The 18,614-nt window shown below is 38.8% G+C and overlaps 1 protein-coding gene across 3 annotated transcripts in view; it reads right to left on the reverse strand.

Moving 5' to 3' along the window:
* The window catches only part of CMYA5 (cardiomyopathy associated 5), an 89,618-nt gene that overhangs the window by 12,869 nt on the left and 58,135 nt on the right, over nt 1-18,614 (reverse strand). Inside the window, exons 7-10 of one of the 3 annotated variants that reach the window (XR_007409765.1) lie at nt 14,780-14,929; nt 11,693-11,839; nt 10,311-10,419; nt 10,011-10,158 (exon numbers count right to left, since the gene is read on the reverse strand). Coding sequence is in view for 1 of the 3 variants with exons in the window: in XM_025436876.3 (XP_025292661.3) it covers nt 10,011-10,158; nt 11,693-11,839; nt 14,780-14,929 (445 nt within the window). In the remaining 2 variants the exon portion in view is untranslated. Of the gene's footprint in view, nt 1-10,010; nt 10,159-10,310; nt 10,420-11,692; nt 11,840-14,779; nt 14,930-18,614 lie in introns of those variants that run through there. The other 2 variants (XM_025436876.3, XR_007409766.1) reach the window with 2 other exon arrangements.

Genomic DNA, 18,614 nt, shown 5'->3' on the forward strand with positions numbered 1-18,614 from the left:
CATCTGACCTTGGTTTCAGCTCAGGTCATGATCTTGTGATTGTGGGATGGAGCTCCATCTCGGGCTCCGTGCGTAGTGCAAAGTCTGCTTCACATCCTTTCTCCCTCTCCCTCTGCCCCTCCCCACTTGTGCTCTCTCTCTCTCAAATATATACATATATATAAAGTCATGAAGTGGCAACTTCACCTACCAAGAATTATAAATTATAAAGCTATGATAATGAAAGACTGCATGGCAGTGGGGCATAAATAGATGGATCTATAGAACAGATTATACATTCTAAAGGTCAGGAATAGAGCAAAACACAGGCTCTTGAGTGTATAATAATGGAATTATTTCAAATCAGAAGGGAAAATGATGGGTTTTCTTACTGGGACAGCTGGATAGCCATACCAAAAAAATAAAATTGGATTACTAATTTCACACTTCCTACTGAAACAAAGTTCAGATGATAAAAGATCGAATTTTTAAAAATGGAATCACTGGATACTACAAAAAAACATGAGAGAGGATTTTTAAATATGAGACAAGAAATAAAGCTATTTTTAAGAGATTGATAAATTCAACTAAATTAGCATTTAAAAATATCCATAACATATGCAGCGTCACTTACCAGCAGCAAGATGTCAATCAAAACCATAGTGATCTATCACCTCCTACCTCTTAGAATCAGTAGAATCGAAAGATAAGTAATAACAAGTGTTGGTGAGGATGTGTAGAAAGGGGAGCCCTCTGACACTGTTGATGGGAAGGCAAAATGGTGCAGTCACTATGGAAACAGTATGGAGTTTCCTCAAAAAATTAAAAATAGAGCAACTGTACAATCCAGCAATTTCACTTCTGGGTATTTATCCAAAGAAAAATGAAAATGCTAACTTGAAAAGATATCTGCACCCCCATGTTCAGTTCACTGCAACATTATTTACAATAGCTAGGATACAGAAACAACCTAAGTGTCCATCAAAGGATTAAAGATGTGAGATATATCTCTACACAGACCTAGACCTAGATATAGATGTACCTCACACTGGAATAGTACCCAGCCATGAAAAAGGAATGAGATCGTGCCATTTGTGACAACCTGGACAGAACTAGAGGGTATAATGATAAGTGAAATAAGTCAGAGAAAGACAAATACCACTATTTCACTGATATATGGAATCTGAAAAAGAAAAAAGAGCAAACAAAGAAAAACAGAAACATACTCATAAATACAGAGAACAATCTGGTGGTTGCCAGAGAAGGGGAGGTGGGGGAGAGGATGGGTGAGGTATGGGAAGGGGATGAAAAGGCATAAACTTCTACTTATAAAATAAGTAAGACATGAGGATACAATGTACAATATAGGGAATGTAGCTAATAGTATGTAATAACTTTGTATGCTAACAGATGATAGATTTACTGTGATCAATTCATGAGGCATGTAAATGTTGAATCACTATTTTATATACCTGAACCTAATATAATATTGTATGGCAACTACATATGAATAAAAAAGATGCATGGCTAAAAATCTTCAAAACAAATTTGCAACTCATGTTGTAGATGAGGGCTAATGTTCTTTCAAAAAAAAAAAAAAAAAAAGAGAGAGCTTCTACAAAGCAATACGAAAAATACTTACAGCCCAACAAGAAAAAAATGGGTAAAGGAAATGAACAGTTCACAGAAAAGGAAGTACATGGTTCTGAAACATATGAAATGATGTTCAACCCAATAATAATAATGCACACTGGAACTATAATAAGATTCCATCTTCTAGCTATAAGTTGTCAAAGATCAAAAGTTTTATCATATCCTGTATAGCCAAGGGTATGAAGAACCAGACAGTCTTGTATGCTGCTAGCCTGTGTAAAACAACTACAGCCTCAATGGAAACAGTTTGGTAATATCTATCAAAATCCAAAATGTACATGCTGTTATACATTCTATTTCTAGGACTTTATCCTGCATACATCCTGGTACATGTATGAAATGATATACAAGGTTTTTTCTGAAGCATGGTTTGTGTTAACAAGAAAATGGAAACAAGTACCTTTCAATTGGTCAAATAAATCAAATTATATCTTAAAACACACTATAACAGAATTGTTTTTAAAATTGAGGCAGTTCTATATGCATTGGTATAGGATACTCACCAAGAAATATTTTTAAACAAGAAAAGCAAGGTGGTGAAAATACCTATAGCCTGGCACCATTTGTTGAAAAAACATAGATGTTTGTATATGCAGAGACTACCTGAAAGGATAAATGTGAATCAGGTAAGAGTAATTGTCTCTAGAGAGAAGAACCGAGTGGGTGACAGATAAATGGAAAGGAGTCTTAATTTTCACTGTATCCCTTTGGTATCTTTGAATCAGTGCCATATGTACATATTACCCAAAATCAATTAAATAATTTACTTTTAAGCTCAGGAGTTGGTTGAATGTGTTTGCAGGACACACATTAATTTGAATTTTGTAAAGTAGCTTCTCTAGGAATTCGACAAATCAACAATTTGTGTAGGATGGGAGAAAGGATGTACATGTGCTTAAGGTCACCTGAGGGGCTGGTAACCCTGAGGAGTGACCGCCTCTGCACTGGCATGTCTAGCGCCTAGACTGAAGCATGTTTTCTCTGCAGAGGAGGGGGGGCGGTGTGTGTACAAACAATATGGAGGAATCCAGTGCCATCACTCCTGGAAGCAGCCTACGGATGGTGCTGTCGCTGCAGTGCATGACAGATGGCTAAATACGAATTGTTTGTTAAAAACACAGTGGGTTCTTGCGAGCATTCCTGTTGGCCGCACCCACATTCAGCCAGTCAGTCAACGCTGTTTAACGTGAGCCGTGAACAGAGTAGAGTGCGGGCCCCTGGGCCCAGCCAGTGAAGTAGCATTTCCCCAGCCTGCGTGGACACCCTAGACCTTCTGCATCGGAAGCTCCTAAGGGCACCCGTGAATCTAAGCTTTTACAAGCAGCCCAGTTGACTTTTATGATCAGTTTTAGGCTTGGGAAACATACTCATAAATAGAGTGGGGTGAGAAGAGGTAGGAGGGAGAAAGTGGGGAAAGAAGAAAAATCCATGAGAACGTAAGCAACATCAAATGCAAGAACTAATTGTTGCTCATCATTACAAAATGAAGCCAGTATGTTGGGAGCCATTTAAAAAAACTTTAACTACCTGTAAACATGGAACCTTTTGGTTTAAGGTGAAACATTTTGGTTAAATCAGGATTAAGAAGACAATTCTTTATATATTGATTTTTGGTTTTGAAACTTGGTAAATAAAAATTTTTGAATAAGACTTTTTCTTCTGATAAGTGAGGATATTATGGGATTCAGCGTTAACTAAACATCACTATTAGTTCGTGATAGCGTAGAAACACGAGGGCTGAATGCTGCCAACCATGGGACCTGGGCTTTCCTGTAATTAGATCTCTCACAAAATCCAAGTGAGCCAAAGGATTCCAGTAGAAGGATCCTGGATTTTTGTTTTCTCTGTAGTTCCCCCTCCAAAGCCTGAATGATACCATTTCTATTTCAGGCAGAGGATTCCAGGAGCCTAGTAACCATTCCTCTGGATTCTAAGCTTTCCTATACCACTCAGAGGCCACCTGTGTGGACAATTACTTGAGGTCCCCATACAACTGCCTGCCCAGAATGGTGATTTAACACGACGCTTTCAGATCCAGTTGAAAAATGATTACATCAGGAATGTTTTTGCATCTTTTATAAAACTCCTCTTAAAGACAATCACTATTATCTTGTTCAATAGCCCTTATATAAAGATCTACATGAAAAATTCATCTTAGAGCTGAATGTCAAGAAATATAATTGTCTCTTAGTGAAATGTTATGCTTCCTTTTTATAAAAAGATGAGTTATGTAATCTCTTTCTTTCTCCCTCTTGCTGTCTCCCCCTCTCTCCCGTTTTCACCTTAGCTACCAGGAAGTTCAGATTTAAATTTTATGTTCCATTGAGCTACTGTTCTTAACCTGTACTTTCTGATACAATCTCTTCACCCCAGCATGATCTGGCTCTTGTTTTCACAGGATTGTTTCCAGTGGTTCTATTATGTCTGGGTCTTTTAATGTGAACAACTTGAATACTTTTGGAAATTGACAGAACATAAGTTAGAAGTGAAGGAACAGCCTAGGTTTCCATTGACTGAAGTTTTACTATACAACCAGAAGGTGTTTAAGATTGTAAATGATCACGGTCAAATCAGATTCATTTGGGAAGAAAGATTTCATTTAGGAAAAGTCGAATGTCAAGAATACCAGGGTGGGGTGGAGGGGTGGAAATCATCCCACAGTTCACTCTCCCAAGGGCTCCCTCCTGAGGAGGATTACCTGGGTCAGGAAAACAATACCATAAAAAGACTGCCTATTAGCTCTTAAATAATCCTGAATTTTTGCCCATTCACGTCAGTGATCCTCTTGTCACCCTGTGAAGCAAGCATGGGGCAGGAATAACTGCCTCCTTTGTCCCCAGGTTGTGAAGGTCAAATCATTTGCCCTTGACCATTGGTCATCACCTATCCAGCTGAAAACCTGGTATAAAGCTTTTTTAAAAAAGAAAGAAATACTGGGATTCTTCATCTCCTGTTTAGGTACAGAGTTCATTAGAAAACTTGCCCTTATCTGTCCTTATTATCCAGACACAGCAGCGGGTGTCCCCAGCTAGAAAACCCAACTGTGACAGACATTTCTGTTCCTGCCCCACCACATGTGGCCCGGAATGCTGGAAGCAGGAAGAACATGAGCTGACAGGCCCAGCACCCAGAGCCCAGCCCACCCTGAGGATGTTTCGGGGAGGGCGGCCTAGAGAAGGTCTCTGTACCCCTACGGCCTCAGCCAGGGAGGGGAGCGGGAAGTTCACTACCAACTACTTTTGTGGTGTATTGAGTCTCACAGATTTGTCATTCAGTACACAGCTTCTCTCTGCACAGCCCACACAGCTAATCCCTGTACTATATTTCTCTCAGTTTTCCCTCCTCCACCCACAGTTCTGCTGACTTCTCTCCACACAGGAGAGACAGAACAGCTGAGGAAACAGCCGAGCGGTGGAAAATTTTTGAAAGTGTTTTGAGCCCACCCAACCTGAGGAGAGCATTCAAAGAAAAACAGGAAAGGGTGAGTAGGAGCTCCCTCAGCCCCCACACACAAGCCGTGGATTGTCACTCCCGCCTACCCCCAATCCCAACAGGGGCTGACTGCTGGGACCCAGCCATGGTGCCCACACACAAAAATATGCAAATGTGTTTTCTGTGAGGATTATGGAATGGAGGCAATTGCTTCGCTATTTCAGATACCACGTCATGGGACTTGGGGCTCAGGAGGCTCATTCCATTCAAACACTCACCACAAGAGTCCAACCAGTACCTTTGATCTTAAATCAGAATATTTAGAGGCCATCATACTGGGAGAATGAATGCAGGTCTGAAGATGAATGTATTTCTGTTCTGGCAACCAAAATCAGATTCCCCAGTCTAAAGGCTAATCAATGCCCTTCGTGTGTGTGTGTGTGTGTGTGTGTGTGTGTGTGTTCCTATTACTCATCCTTTTCTCCATTCTTTTCATTTCCTTTAAATTTCTCTCCCTACTCCAGACTAGAGTCTTTAAGGCTGTCTGTCTTTTCAGGGATTGGGGGTGAAAAAGAGTTGTGAACTCATCTGAGGATTACCTCAGCTCTCTTTTACCAGAGATTTCAGCCAGTTAGATAACTTGAGGGTGATAGGACAAAGAGGAATTTGGCGACTCCTCTCATTTGTCCACTTATTCATTCATTAAACAGAACTTTATTGAATATCTACACAGGCACAGTCCCCATCCTCACCCAATTAACCTAGCCATATTTAAAAGAATTAATCTTTGATCACCCCTTACTCCCCAGTAGTGACCTCTGGATCAATTTTTAGATCTGGTTTAGCAAAGGATTTTTTTAAAAGAACCCAGAACCAAAAAAAGGGTTATGCAATCAATGGCTAAGAAGATTGTGAGTGCTGTTTTCTATTAGTGATCCATTAACCAGTTTCCAGCCCACAGACTAGGCTGGTCCTATCTCCTACCTAAGCATCCAAGCTCTAAAATTAACTCATTCACCATTCTTTCCTACTTTGTCAGCACAGGTTATTTTGTTTCCATTTTAAATAAGAGACCATCCTTAAATCCAGCCTACCTTTTCTTGTTGGTATCAGTGTTATGTGCTCAGTGCTAATTGAACACATATTTATTGAGTAGCTACAATATGCCAGGTACTGTCCAAGACACCAGGACTACAAATTTTCATCATGATCCCTTCATGAAGTCAACAAGTGAGTGGGATCAGACAACTCTTGGCTTACAGTTTTTTTTTTAAAAGATTTTATTTACTTATTCATGAAAGACACAGAGAGAGAAAGGCAGAGACGTAAGCAGAAAGAGAAGCAGGCTCCATGTAGGGTGCCTGATGTGGGTCTCGATCCTGAGACCGCAGATTACACCCTGAGTCAGGGGCAGGTGCTCAACCACTGGGCCACCCAGGCGTCCCAACTTACTATTCTTTACAAGATACAAAACAACTCTAATTATGGACTGCTGTGCCAAAAAACCAAGGTGAAGAATGTGGTTCTAATACAATGGAATAGTAGGGATTATTTGCACTTGTTGACTACAGGTGATAAACTTTTAAGTTTCTTTGTTTATCAATTCTATCTGACTAGCTGTGTACAATTGTTATGTTAGTGATAGAGCAATATAGATGATGGTTAAATAGTTAATAATGTTTTATAGAGTTTTGAACCATCCAATCCTGTAAGAAATGTTTTCAAGTTGGTTTTAAGAACCAGATAGTTGAAAGACTAAATAAAGCACGTGGCCACTCCCATAGAGCAGACTTTTCCTTCCTTCTGGAACTCTTAAATTAGAGAACCAAAAGAGATACAAATGAGTTTTGCAGCTCTGGGCCTCTGAGATAAAAGATGAATTATTCCAGTCTCTTGACGTTAACCTGCAGTATGAGACACTGAGGCTACTTGTATTGATGAGGGATGGCTCCAGTGTGATACATCAGCAATAGACTTAGTATATGAACAGAGTAGTGATTTGTGGCCAACATATTTGTGCTTGCTTCAAGAAATTATTTTTTTGTCAGACTTGGCAGGGATCCAGAGGCTGGAGAGTCATCCCTGGCTTGTGGATTGGACATACCATTCCACCTCCTGGAACTGAGGAGTCTTTTAGCACCTAATTGGAAAACAGCTCCATCTCCAACACAACTCCAAACTATCAACAAGGATCTGCATGTGAATCTCCCTTCACTTTAAACTTGCTGGACTATATTCATTCAATAACAAAGGATCCTTGCATTGTTCTCTAACTACTAGGAACTTCGGCTTATCCAGCCTCTCAGATGCTCTCCTTTAACAAGAAAAATTAAAATGAACTGGCTTAAAGTCTCATATAAAATAATGACAAGCCTTATGTTTTAATTAGCTCACCTTTTGTCTTAATAAAATTAGTGGGTGGCCATTTTTTTTCTTACAAATGGAACTGTCATTGGTTTCTTTGGCTTTGATAGAAGGATTTGTTTGGAATATATTATTCATTGGTGATACTAAAAGAACATTTTGTTTGTTTTGTTTTGAGGGCCCCAGGGTGATCAGGAAAAGGAAAAACATTGATTAAAGAGGTTTTGAATAATAGTACTGCACTCTCTCTTTATAATTTTCATGTGACAAAAGAACTATAACACATAATAACTCCGTGTTGTCAGGCTGTTGAGGTATGCTAACTCAGTCTATGTAATAAAACAAGATTTAGAACTGATGGAGAGGGATGGCTGGGTGGCTCAGTGGTTGAGCGTCTGCCTTTGGCTCAGGTCATGGGATCGAGTCCTGCTTCGGGCTCCCCACAGGAAGCCTGCTTCACCCTCTGCCTGTGTCTCCACCTCTCTCTGTCTGTCTCTCATGAATAAATAAATAAAATCTAAAAAAATAAAAATAAAAAAAACTGGATGGAGAAAATAAGACCGATCTGAGTTTAAATCCTGACTCCAATTTCTCACTCCATCATTTAATACCTTGACCAAATTATTTAACTTCCTTGAATCTCATTTAATGGAGATCATCACCTCACCTCCCTCCTAGGATTGCTGAGAGGGTTGAATGTGAGACTCAGCCCAGTTCCTGGCATGGTGAAGACCCTCAATGGATGACATTTCCTCATTCATCCCTCCTTTCCCTTCTCCCTGTAGCCACATTTATGAGAAGACATCACAGTTCCCCTAGTGAGAGTGCTACTAGGTCTCAGGGTTTCCAGATCTCTGCTGATTTAAGAATCCAATTGTGCTGATATTATTTATGCAAATGTCAGCCAGGGACCGATGCCATACCAAGAATGAGTCATTTCAGAGCTCTCCTTTAACAGTCTAATTTTGCCTCAGAAAGAACTGGGTTTTCCTCACTGATGGTGGAGAACAGTGGGAGAGATTCCCAAGGACGCAGGCACTGCTGATACAGAGTTCTCATGACACCGAGGGCTTTTGTGGAGAAGGTCCAGAACTCCTCTAAGTGACAAGAAACAGGAATTAGCAGCTTGGGCTTTGAAATCTGACAAGATAGGGTTTGGATCCTGATTGTTACTCACTAGCTGAGTCCCCCTCTTTAAAGTGTCTGTTTTCTCTCAAGAGTTCTTATAAAAATTAAGGAAGGCAACGTGCATGAAGCATTTAGGACAGTGACCGGCACATAGTAAATGCTCAATAAAAGTCAGTTATACTCTCTTCTATCTCTATCTCCTTCTCTCTCTCCTATCTCTATCTCCTTCTCTCTCTCCTTTCCACCTTCTCTCTCTTCTTCTCCCACCCCGTCCTGGTCAGACTTTACCTCTGCTCTGTTTGCTAATTATTGAAGCCTGCCTGCCATCCAGCAGTTGGCACATTAACGGAGATGTTGTTTTTTACACATTTACTATGTTCTCACTTCTGCTGAAATGCTTACCTCCCACCCATACACACCCCAGTCAACATTAATTCATTCTTTGATCATTATTTTATGAAGCCTGTCTTCACATACTTAAAAGAAACTATAATTATTGCTCAGTCATATGAAACTGCACATAACTAAGTAAATAGTTGTTGATTGATCCTGTAGATAATCAGGAGCTTAAATAATACACTTTATTAAAAAGCTGTCTAATTTCACACCATTATTTCTAAGTTTCATATTCTACCAAAATAGTTTATCTCAGTAAACTGCTTTTTTAAAAAGCTACATATGTCTCTATTAAAATATGAGCATTAATAATAATGATCTGAATATGCTTCATGGAAAGTGAAGTTGCTCTATTATCATGGATTGGAGGCTAAGAAATCACCACCTCGGTAAATAAGTTAATATTTACCAAATGCCCTCAGGATGCACAGCCCTTTATTGATAACTTTAAAGATTTATAAGTTTAGTGAGAGAGATTCCCATTTCTTTTTTTCCTGGAAAAATTCTTTATGCTTTCAGAGACACAGGTAGATTATAGATTATAGATTATATATGTATGTATAGATTAGAGATTATGTCTCTATACATATACATATATATACATATATATATATAATTAGCTTCTTTATATTGGCTTTATATCACCAATACAACAAGGAGACATAGATTTACATTATATACAAGCTTACTATTATTTTCCCAAGTTAGGTGTATCTATTCTGATATAACCACTAAAAAGTGCATGAAATATGCATAAATCCTGTCTAACGACTCAAGTTAAATATACCTCAAAGAATGTTCTATCTTATTAAAATTTGCATACATTTTTCTTACAAGGGAGTCATTATTCTACATTGTAGCATGTGTTTTATTACAAACTTGGAGTTCATTGATGAATAGTGATGGAACTGCAAATCAAGTCAACAGCTTAATTAGCTCAGCAGGATTTTAGAAAGCTCTTCCTCTGTGAGCAGTTAGGTTAGGACCTTCACCTGAGTTCCAGGCACCCTGGTCTCTCCCCATGGAGAGGTGAGGTCTCCTGAGGAGCAGATCCTTACCTGAGGCCCTCGCCCTCTGGAGAGTGCTGTCTGCAGTACTCCAGAGTGTAGGTTTCAGTGGCCTCTGGGTTGGCAGGGCGCCATCGGATGGTGGCCGTGTTCCAACACACTGTACAGTCCTCTGCGTGGATTACAGGGGTGGAAGGTGCTGCCAGAGAGAACCAAATCAATTATGGAATGGTCAACATCAGCTCTGCTTCCCTGGTACCGTGCGAAGAGCGCTTGGGCATTGTTTTAAATTTTTTATTAAAAAAAACATTCTTGGGGGATCCCTGGGTGGCTCAGCAGTTTCGCGCCTACCTTTGGCCCAGGGCACTATCCTGGAGTCCGGGATCGAGTCCCGCGTCAAGCTCCCGGCATGGAGCCTGCTTCTCCCTCTGCCTGTGTCTCTGCCTCTCTCTCTCTCTGTCTATCATAAATAAATAAAAACAAATCTTTAAAAAAAATAAAAAATACATTCTTGGGGTGCCTGGATGGCTCAGATAGTTAAGCATCTGCCTTTGGCTCAAGTCATGATCCCAGAGTCCTGGGATCAAGCCCTGCCTCCTTGCTTAGTGGGGAGTCTGCTTCTCCCTCTCCCTCTGTTCTTCCCTCAACTCATGCTCTCTCCTTCTATAATGAATAAATAAAATATTTTAAAAATAAAATTAAATAAAAAAATGCATTACTGGTTGAAAGCCCAAAAGATATGAAAATTTATATAATGAAAAGTCACCCTCCCACCTCTACCTTCCAAACTGCAGTTCCCACTCATCCCCAGAGAGCCTCTAATATTAGCTTCCTATAAATCCTACCAGTTTCTTTATACCTAAACAAGCAAATAAAAATAAAGAATCTTGTCTACCTCCCTTCACAGAAAAGTTAGCCATGATCTTGTCTTCAGTAGGTACGCAACACTTGTTGCGTACAAGTACGCAATACTTGTTTTGGAAGGCAAGAAGAAAGGATAAAATGGTAGGAATGAGTCATTTCTTCCTCTGAGATAGTTAAAATGATCTTCAAGGCAACCTTGAAGGCAAAATGATCTTATGCCACACCTACTTCAGCCCCTGTGGAAAGGTTCCATGTGGAAATGTATTCCCGGTTGACTATCATTGCTGAAAAATCTTCTGGGGCTCCTGGCACCCATGTAATGAAGCCTGGGCTTCTTTGGCAAACATACCCCCCACCCCATCCACTAGCCTTTCTTACCTCATCTCATTCTTCTCCTTGATTTTAAGTCAAAAGAAGTAATACCAAGTTTCTTATAGTGCCCTGCACACTCCATACTGTTTCTTACCTTGATGCCTCTGCTCATATGTTTTCTTCAAATGGAATACACTCCTTTAATGGATCCTTTAATGGCTTCCATTCAAGAATCAATTCTAAGAAGCCATTCCAGGTCCTCTCCCTCCCCAGGCTTTCTTAGAGAGAGGACACTCTTGTGAAGTGTTCTCGTAATAACTTGTAAATCATTAGATCATGGCTCTTGTCACAATTTTTTTATGATCTTCTGCTTTTGATCTCTCCCACTTGACTACAAGCTTCTTGAGAACAGGAACTCAGTTTTATTCATCACCATACACTCAGCATTCTACAACACCCAGCATACAACAGGTATTTAATACATGCACCTTAGTTGACCTTAGTAGTCTGCAAAGAAGTGAATACTGCCTCCCAACACCATTTTAACATCTCTTTACCTGTTCTAAAAATTGCCCTTTCACTGGGAAGGCTACATCCGGTGAAGTTCACAGCCATTACCCACACTTGATAGCATCGGTCAGGTTCCAGATCTTCAAAAATGCAGTAGCTTTCTTTCACTGTCAATCTGTATTCTTCCACCAAGTCTAGCATAAAATACAATTATAAACTCTAGAGTGTCTTCCGAAGTTAATTGAAAACTATAGCTATTGGAGGAATTGCTCTATTATTTTCAGTGGAAAATTCAAAGCGATAAATTTGCAGATAACATTCATTCTGTGATAGCTAGCACTTTAGAATATATAAGAAAGCAATGGCATGGGAAAAAGAGATACTGAGAGTGATGCATTCTTACTTGTAAACACTTATCAGAAAATAATAGCATATTAGTAAGATTCTGAGCTTCAGCGACCACAATTAAAATAACTTATTTTAACAGCAAATACTAAAATCGCATAGAGTTTATGTTAGCTTAAATCTCAGTAATATAGTCTCAGAAAATTCTTAAGAAGCAATGCCAGTATTTCAGGAGAGAGTATGTAACAAAATATGGACAACCCCATTTTTTCTAAATATATGATGCTATAAAGCACTTTCCCAAATTAGTAAACAATATTAGTATTCAGTACGATTTTCCAAGTTTCAGATCCTGGTTCCTTTTCATGAATTCCAGAATCTTTTCAACTACAGTGTTCCACAATTTATAGAAATACTTATATAATTTTGATAAGTCATAAACTATTCTATAAAGTAACTTGTTCAATCAAGACATTTCCTAAAATGTCTTAAGTTATTTTACTTTCAATATTGCAGTGGCATTATTACTCGATACCATGATGAACAAATCTGATCTCTCTTACTGAAATTTTTTCTCCTTTACAAAGAATTATTTTCATTTTTAAATTAGCCCATGGTCATTTTAGTTATCCTCCCTTATGTCTCTCAAAAGTCACATCTTCAAAACTCCTCCAGGGATCCCTGGGTGGCGCAGCGGTTTGGCGCCTGCCTTTGGCCCAGGGCGCGATCCTGGAGACCCGGGATCGAATCCCACATCGGGCTCCCGGTGCATGGAGCCTGCTTCTCCCTCTGCCTATGTCTCTGCGCCTCTCTCTCTCTCTGTGACTATCATAAAGAAAAAAAAAAAGAAAAAAAAAAAAGAAAACTCCTCCAGTTAAGAAGCCCAGATCATTTTCTTTTAAAGGAAATTTAGGAGCTCTTCAATATAGTTTCTTTAATTGCATCTTTCCAGCCCAATGAAGCTCTATACTTTCTGGATGGAAAGTTTGGTTTAAAGAGTCTCATAAGAACTTATACACCGAAAAACATTTCTCCTACATCCTCGAAACTATGGCTATAGTGGAATCATCTTCAGTGGAATCATCTTCTTCACCTGAGTCCTGTCACCCCAGCGCTTGTTACAACAGTGCACATAGAATGTGCTGGGGGGACCGTATACACAGCGTGGTATCACAGTATAGATCACCGGATTAGCTAACTGGCATCAGCAAATTTCAAGTTGTTGAATGAATGAGACACAGTACACATAAGTGTTTTGGGGGGCTGGGGTTGGAAGGAGGTGAAGCATTAAAAAAAAAAAAAAGCACTCCAGGCAATAAATTGGTGCTAAGAGGAGTTTTGGAGAGCCACAAAATTCCATATATATACAGCTAGATAGAGAGGAAGAAGAAGCGTGGTATAAGAAAACGAACCCTGAAACAAGCAAACAAAAACATAAGCTTTGGAGTCTCAAAGGACTGTGGTTGAATCCTACCCCTGTCACGTAAAAGTTGTGTGGCCTTGGGCAAATTATTTAACGTCACATCAGTTTTCTTATTTGCAAATGGAGATAATAACACTTACCTTGTTGTGCTGTGACAGGTATATGGTCATAGATAGCCAGTAAAATAAGCAGTCCTTAATAGATAAACTTGGCCAACGTTACACTATGCCTATGGTTGCCTTTTTGTTTTCTTTTTCCTAATTTAAATAAGTATGATATTTCAAAAAACTTAAATCTTGGTAACAGTGAAATATATAATAATTTGTTCCTTGTCACAAATTGGGCTCCTGAGTTTTGTAATAGCATGTCCATCCTGTCACATGCTCATCTGGTTTCCAAAATATGTGGATCTGTCTTCGACAAGCAATATACAATTGCCAGCACGCCAGCTCTGATTTATCAGGAAGTACAAACTCAAAGTATCTGGCTTCTAGGTCTTATTAGAAGTCCTACTGAGCAGAGAGACATTTACAGAGACTCAACTAAATATGTGTCATACATTTACTTTCACCTCTACATGCATATTAATTGGAGACACAAAGAGACTACACATATTGAGGCCTATGCCTTGAGAATTGTGAATCTTAAATTAACCTTAATGGTTTGTTTGCAGCTTTTATCAAGGTGTATCTGAGAAACCACTAACCATGACATCTAATACTGCATTTGCATTAAAATTATTATTATGTCCTGTATACAGCTCACTTCTCCTCTGCACATTGGTATGTGGTATTTTCTTTCTTCTTTTTTCTTTTCTTTTCTTTTCTTTTCTTTCTTTCTCTTTCTTTCTTTCTTTCTTTCTTTCTTTCTTTCTTTCTTTCTTTCTTTCTTTCCTTCCTTCCTTCCTTCCTTCCTTCCTTCCTTCCTTCCTTCCTTCCTTTCTTTCTTTCTTTCTTTCTTTCTTTCTTTCTTTCTTTCTTTCTTTCTTTCTTTCTTTTTTTTGTATACTGTCTTTTAAACTCAAGTACTAATTGAAATTTGTTCTCCCAGAAGTGCTGGTCAGTCTGTTGCCTCCTTTCTGAAAATGAGAATCTCTTACTTGCTCCTGTTATCCTGAGAACTCAAAGCCAAATTTGAATCTCAATTACAATATTCACCATTATGATATTTATCAATTTTCTTTTCCTTAATTCTGATTTCCAATTTTTGCCTATATGTTTTGTTTGCTTTATATGGTTGTTGGTTTGTTGTTGCTTTTGTATGTGGCTATAAATGCTTTGTGGAATGAGTCCTAATACGGTTATCTTCAAATTAAGCTGCAGAAATGTACATACACATGCATCTGTATTTGTGTTAGGAATCCTACCGTTTACTTCTTGGTCGTCTTGTGGCTCCTCCATGCAGTAAACCTGGAAGGAGTCAATGACATCTTCCTTGTTCATGCTCCAATAAACTGCAATTGTTGTACCAGTGGCAGAATTTGGTTCCTGAGGTTCTAATCTAGGAGGCTGTGGAACTGGAATATAATAAGTAAGATTTATTATCACTAATGCTGTTTTCACTCCTTGATTGTTTTTCTGTTTGCAAAAGTCACTTATACTTGTTGAAAAAAATTCAAAGAATACAGAACAGAGAGCAAAAGTGGAAGGGCTCCCTTGTTCTCAGCAATACCCACCCAAGGATATTCATTGGAGGCAACAACTGTGACATTTGAATGTGTATCCTTCCAAAAGGTTTTTATGCATTTGTGTGTGTATCTGTATATACACAGAGAAATAAAAACAGACCCCAAAATATGATCACTTGATAATACTCTTTTGTAGTTTTATATTCTGAGTAATAAACTTATACAGGGTAGAGGATGCATCAAATGATTTGGTTTTCCTTTAAAATGAAAACTTGAGTTGCTTTGCCACATAACCACTGTTGTATTCCTTCTACATAGAGTTTGTATTCACAACAGAGACAAATAAACCCCTTTCAGATCCAGTTGCCACAACACCAAAGCTGAAAAAAGACACATATGAATAAAATATAAAAATACTTTCTGAAATTACTATCCCATTTTCTCTAACATGGCTATATCTACAAATTCTTTAAAAAATTAAACAAAATATAAAAACTACATAGGAGAAAAAGTGCCGATTAATTGATTCAAAGATAAGGTTTAGATATCTAATATATCTCTATTATTCTGAATTGTAAATTCAGATAATATTCTCAAGTGTTTTCATAGAAATGTTTAAAGTTTACATTATGCATATTGAATATGAATGGTATGCGCAACACCATAAATCAAGCTCCTAGGCAACTCTCTTCAAAAATTTTGAGATACAAAGGCATTGAACATATTTTACAAATTAAGGGGAAATGTTATGCCTATAGTTGAAAAGATGTCATGCTTTTAAATTTGTTTGTGGTTATTTTTTTTTTCAGTCAATACTTCCTGAGAGATAAGCTTACCGAAATACTATGGGCCAGACTTTATGAGATTACTTTGTGAAAAGTCAACACCAAAGGAAAAGAAAACAAAGGTTAGTTCAACAAGATGGTAAAAAATAATAATAATAATAAATAGGTCTAAAGAATGGAACAAAAAGAGGCAAATTGGAAAGATTCAATAAAGAGATAAAGAGCTGAGGAAATCCAAAGTTATGAAAAATGAGAAGCAGGAAAAGAGCGTGGTCAAATTCATGGGCTTCTGAGCAGAGACACCAGCCTGAGGTTAAACACCAGATTCCCCCACTCACTAGCTGTGTTAGCTTAGCCTCAGCTTCCTCATCTTTGAAATGGGAAAACAATAATAATATAATAATAATATAGTAATACCACTTCCTCCCAGGTTTGCTGTAAGCAGCATATGTACATTAAGTGCTTAGCAGATTGTCTGACACCACCAGTGCTAAAGTTTCACAAGCCAAAATGGCTTTGGCAGGAGCACAGTAAATGGAAGGAAGAAGGTATAGGAAGCGGGTGAAGATGGGAGTTGTTCTAGGGATCTGGCAAATCACAGAGGGAGTACAGAGGTAAGACATGCTGAGCCCGCTGCGAGATAAACTCAGAAGCCTGCCTGTTGAGCACCACCCCAACGAATGATAATGGTTCAGAGCCCCTCGCACAGTGTTTGACTTTCCTGTTTGTCTTCCCAGCAGGAAATCAGTGTCACACTCCAAAGGCGTCCATCTAGATAAGTGTAGTTCCATAAATTTTCATGCTGCCCAGGTTTACAGCAGAGCTAAGCAGATGCTTCAACTCTTGTCAATCGTCTTTGAAACAGCATAAAACTCCTTGAGGCATGAATCATGAAAATCTCCCTTTCTTTTTTCTTATGAATTTTACATTGAGCCATATCTGCTTTTAAAAATGGCAACATGTTTCAAAAATCTCTCTCTCTCTTCTCTCTCAGGTAGCTTAACAAACTTAAAAGTGTTATTTACTCACCCCTCAATCAACAAATTTTAAGAAAGAAGTAGTTGTAGCAAAGCATGTGGGCTAGGAATGATTTTGTATCTCATGTGCTCCTTCCCCCAAAATTATTACAGTGAAAAAATCTTTTTTTTTCAAAAATAAATGCTTTTACTTTTCAAAGTATTCTAAAATTAAAAAGAGATAAGAATATTCTATAGATGCCATCCAACGATAATGGCTAGATTAACAATTCCTGTGCAGCAGAATATCAGAGACTCAGATTTATGTGTTAGCAGCTCTGTTTATACTTCTATAGGAATAAACTTGCATGGGAGTAATGCCAAAAAAATACAAAATAGGATCTGAAGGCTTCTTTATAGGAGACTAAGGAACTGGGCTGAGAAATCACACCACAGAGTCCCTCTACCTGGTGGAGTATGCCCATAAAGAGCTGTCACACTCCTTTAAGCATCAGATCAACTTGGACGTCAGAACTTGAGTGTCCAGATAGACTCCCACTCCAGCTATCTGTTCCTATGAGAGCAGCATTATTCACAATAGCCCAAATGTGGAAGCAACCCAAGTAGACATCAATGCATGAACAGATAAGCAAAATGCAGTACAGACATGCAATAAGATATTAATTTAGTCTTGAAAAGGAAGGGGAAAAAAAAGAAAAGAAAAGGTAGGACATTCTGACACATGCCACAACACGGATGAACCTAGGACACGACGCTAAGTGAAATGAGTCAGTCACAAAGAGACAAATACTGCATGACCCCACTTACACAAGGGACCAACAGTAGTTAAATTCATAGAGACAGGAAGTGGAGTGGTGGACGCCAGAGGCTGGGGAATTGGAGGAATGGGGAGATGTTGTTCAACAGGTAGAGTCTTAGGTTGGCGAAATGAAAAGAATTTGGGAGACGGATACTGATAATGATGTGAATATATTTAATACCACTGAACTGTACACCTCCAAGTGGTTAAGACGGTAAATTTTATGTTATGTGTATTTTACCACAATTTAAAACAAAACCAAAACCAAAAACCAAGTCCATAGGAGCCAAAGTCAAGGAAGCACTGGATATTATTAATCTCTGGTTACCCCTCCTCTCACAGCAATGCACTCCACCTTGTGTTGTGGAGCAGACTCCCTGGAGCCCAACTGCTCCCTACCACACAGGTAGCTGTGTACCTAGGACAATACTGGGGACATTTTTCTGTTGCCTGTATCCTCACCTGTCAAGTGGGATTAGTAACAAAACCTATCTCCTAGGGTTGTTGGGAATTTGTCTAAAAGGATTTACTGCAGTCTCCCCAGTGCTCGGCGCCATGTAAGTGTGGAATAGATGCGAGAGGCTGGTCCATTTTTCAGTAGAAGAGTCACATCCTATCCTTGGAATTTCTGATTAGTTTTGGCAATGATCAGATTAACGTTTCAGATACCAGGTGAGGATTTTATATCTGAGAGGCGTCACTGGCCAAAAATGAACCAAAACTATTTATCAGCAAGTCAACGCCCTGGACTCCAATTCCATGAAGCAGACACAACCCTGTGTGGCATCTGCCTCACCGAATCAGTCTCCCTGTAAACAGCTTGGAACTCCTGGGAGTCCCAGGTACCCTGTTTCTGAATGGATCGTTAAGACTTTGTGACAATTTAACCCCGTGGCCTCTTAAATAAATAAAATGTCCTCTCATTGCCTGTCAGATATTCAAAAGAATCCCATTCTAAATGAATCCTTTAAAAGCAAACAGCTTAGTCTGTTAATCAGAATTTCTTAGTTTCT

This window comes from Canis lupus, chromosome 3, assembly GCF_003254725.2.
Source record: "Canis lupus dingo isolate Sandy chromosome 3, ASM325472v2, whole genome shotgun sequence".
Taxonomy (NCBI): Eukaryota; Metazoa; Chordata; class Mammalia; order Carnivora; family Canidae; genus Canis; species Canis lupus.